The following is a 3,899-nucleotide window of genomic DNA, read 5'->3' on the forward strand; positions in this document are numbered from 1 at the left end:
AAAATTATATATTCCTTATTGTTGTATTATCTCGTGTATCTATATTGAATGTTATTTATTCACTAAGTTGTTGAACTCACTCCCTATTATTTATCTTTTTCAGGGTTTATAACTTGTTAGTGGATCATTTTTGTTGAACCTTCAAAACTTGTTTTTTTGTTGAAATTTATAGTTTTTATTTATATTTAGTTAGTGCTCCACAAATATGAATTTGTATTAACTCTTGTATTTTGTTATCTATATTGAATGTTATATATTCACTAAATTGTTAAACTCACCCTCTCATTATTTTTTTTTTCTTGTTTATAGTTTGTTAGCGGATTATTTTTGTTGGACCTTTAGAACCTTTATTAAAATTTATAGCTTTTTTTTTATATCTAGTGAGTGCTCTACAACTATAAATTTGTGTTAATTTTTATATTAAGATAATCAAATTTATTATAAATTTAATTTTGTTATTAATATTACATTCAACTCTAATATTTAAGTTATTTTAAGATTTTTTGGACCGTTAAATTTGAGTTTTCATAGGAATTTTGGGCATTGGGCATGTTGAATTTGGCTCGGGATTAATAAAAATTTTGTTTTAGAAACAGGTAAATCTTCATCCATCAAAAAGCATAACCACAAAATCTACAGGAGAGCAAGATTTTGCGGCAAACAATCTTTCCATAAAGGAAAACAAAAATGAACCACGATCAATGGAAATGCACGTTATATAAATTTGAAATCTACCAGAAACAGTGTTACTAAATCATGAAAAAATTTGTCTTGATAAATCAAGCTGGTAAATCATGTAGAAGGCATGCTTTGCATTAATAAATCATATAAAACCCCTCTAGCTTGCCCTTTATTATTCCCGTGGGAATGTAAGTTAAGTGTATAAACATATTTAAGATAATGAAGAGAATTAAAATAGCAATCATATTTTCAAATCTGAAATGTGAATTTGCATCAAGATCTTCTACGCATGCTGCGCAAATAGGGATAGTCAATCATCATTTGAGAATTCCTTCAATAACAATAGAACCCATTAGAAAGGAAGGTATCCATGGACTAGGAAAGTACAAATTTAAAACGCCTTATATGTCATAGAGACAGCCTTGAACTACAGCAACTCGAATCAGTCAAAACTTGGTTTCAAATCAGATTAGGATTATATCTTCATTAGTTATTTTTTCTGAAGTTAGAAGTTTTGTTAAGTTCTATAGGAAGGCTATCGATGGATACGTTTATTCACAATCTGTTGCAAATTCGCAACAGTTTGGAGTCCACTTCTTAGTTCATAGTCCAGAAGTTCCAAGTCTAGTTTCTTCTTGAGGCAAATTTCAGATCATCTAGAGAGTCTATATTCTAAATACAGGGAAGGTGGAAAAAGAAAAAAGAACTTAATCCTGAGGATTAACATCCAAAAAATTCATTTGATCACCTTCCGTAATCCAAATCAAGTTTTAAACTCTTATCAGTCAAAGAATAATCTCAACTCATGAGTTCAAATCTGCAGATGGGTTAGAGCCTTGTTAATGAAGCTTGAAAATGGCAAAAGAATTATACAGAAGTAACCAGTGAAAACATGGATTCAAATCTGCAGATGGGTTAGAACCTTGTTAATGAAGCTTGAAATTGGAAAAATCTGCAGATGGGTTGGAACCTTGTTAATAACGCTTGGAATTGGCAAAATCAGTACACAGACTGAAAACGTAAATTGATCAGATATGCATACTCCAATCTATTTTTGAAATCTGCAAGTACGCAATTTCTAGTCATAACATGTGTACGATGTGCAACCTGTTTCGCCAATAATCAATGCTTGCAAAACAGGCTAATGCTTAGTCCATCCACCACCAAGTAAATTTAGTAAACAAAAAAAAAGTTGATGACATGAAACATTCAACAAATTTGAGAAGAAACTAGAGGCACTGAAAAGAATTTGTTATTCATTTGGTTCCTTATTATAAATAAATATATGAGCTAGGTTGTTCCTCGGAAGAGAGCATTGACAGGCTCATTCCTATAAAAAGCCTGCTGGGAATTCAAATTTTCCACTCGTGTGCTTCTTTCTTTCTTCTTCTTAATTGACTTGCTCCTACCATTCAGGTTCAGGTTGCACTCGAGAAATTTTGCATGCAACAAGGTTTTCTATCTGAACATTAACAATTTAAAGCATCATTAGACGAATTGAAGTGTACTTCCTACAGATGCATTGAAATACGGTGTAGGTTCATGTGAATTATATTACCTTTTCTTGAGTGCTACGGTCGTTGTTGTTAAGTGGAACAAACTCAGGATTGACTCTGAACTCCTCTACCATCCATTCAGTTTCAGTTCCATTAGGTGAGCTTCCTTGATAGAAATTCAGAGTCTTTACATAACCAACAATTTTTCCCTCCCATGTGATCGGGCCAGCACCTTCGGGATCGATTTCATAGTAGCCACCATCCAGTGCAATAGTGCCATCATCCTTGCTTCTATTTGAAAAGAAAAACCACTCGTTTGCCTCCCCGCCTTTAAAATCATCTAAAGATTGTCTCCGAACAAACACAGATAGTTGGAATACAGACAATATGTCCCCACTATAAACTTTGTTTGTTTTGAAACGAAGGTAATTCGTTTCAAAATTATCTCAAATTTGTATAAATTTAACACGTCGATCTCCATCCTTCAACCAAACATGTTTTTATATATGTCCTTTTCGTTTTAAAAAACTAACCAAACACAACCCAAGTGTTTTGCTACCAAAAGAAGAGATTTTCAAGCTTGATTAACATCCATAATCCAACATGCCTTGTCCATTATGAAGCAAAATAGAAATTAAAAAAAATAAACAAAACCTTTCCGTAATATGTGTGTGTGTGTGTGTGTGTGTGTGTATTAAAGAGAAAACCTTACCTAAGGGGAGTTTATCAGGCCTTGATGCATAAACATCAGTGGTGGGAATAACATCAGCAGGAAGTTGTTGGCCCAGAATTTTTCTCCTCAAATAATAAACAATAAGATCATCATTGTTAGGGCTAAATCTGTAGCCAGCAGGGAGAGTTGGCCGGTTCAAAGTTTGTCCTGCGCTAGCCATTGAGATGTTTCGAGAGAAACTATGTAGAAAGAAGAAGAGTAATTGTAATGAGAAAAACTAAAACACCAGTCGATAAATCAATGATTTGTGCATGGCAGGGTAGTGTATATATGGGGACGGGAAATTGAATTGTCTCCGATTTGTACGAGTAAATAAATCCTGATGCTACAATTCAGTATTTTTTCTGTTCTGTTTTAATATAATTCATCCACCGTTACGCATGATTATGTGAGGAAAAGGAGAGAAAAAAGGGTTCAGATTTGGAATAAATGCTGCTCCAAAACAGGAAACAAGATGGAGGCTGATTTGTGATTTTCCCATTCAAGACCTGGTGATTTTACCCATGAATCCTCACTCCCTTCTTCACAGCATAATTATGAAACCTAGGCCTAGTGTTCTTACATGTGACATGGGCTGGGCTGGGTTTTAGGATAAAACAAGGGGGAAAAGAATTAACCTAACCGTCATCCAGGTTTATGCAACTCAAAAATCATTTAATTAAACTTTTTTTTATTTTTAAAAAAAAATAAAATAGTGTTTTTATAATTTTTAAAAATATATTTATTTTTATTAATCCAAATCCATTCATCCAACTTGTAATTTAAATTTAACTTCAAATCGAGTTATAGTACGTTAAGGTAAAATCGAGATTCAAAAAATGCAATGTATATTTAGTTGTAGAAACCTACCACCTTGCTTTCATTTTACTTGCATGTTGTAGAAAACCCTCATCCAAATCACATTGAATCCAATCTCTTCTGATTTAGATGATATTGGATAGGTCGTTTGCATTATTCTATTGGCTAGATTAATTTTTTAAAGTAAAAGA

The 3,899-nt window shown here is 32.8% G+C and overlaps 1 protein-coding gene across 1 annotated transcript; it reads right to left on the reverse strand.

The window, feature by feature from the left end:
* Nucleotides 1-1,915: 1,915 nt before the first annotated feature.
* Nucleotides 1,916-3,358, reverse strand: LOC105119636 (NAC domain-containing protein 86-like). Its single transcript, XM_011017802.1, has 3 exons — nt 2,890-3,358; nt 2,240-2,517; nt 1,916-2,143 (listed from the first exon to the last, which is right to left on the reverse strand). The coding sequence occupies exons 1-3, from the start codon at nt 3,068-3,070 to the stop codon at nt 2,087-2,089; spliced, it is 516 nt and encodes a 171-aa protein (XP_011016104.1). The 5' UTR covers nt 3,071-3,358; the 3' UTR covers nt 1,916-2,086.
* Nucleotides 3,359-3,899: the final 541 nt, after the last annotated feature.

This window comes from Populus euphratica, unplaced genomic scaffold (assembly GCF_000495115.2).
Source record: "Populus euphratica unplaced genomic scaffold, PopEup_1.0 scaffold3268.1, whole genome shotgun sequence".
NCBI lineage: Eukaryota > Viridiplantae > Streptophyta > Magnoliopsida > Malpighiales > Salicaceae > Populus > Populus euphratica.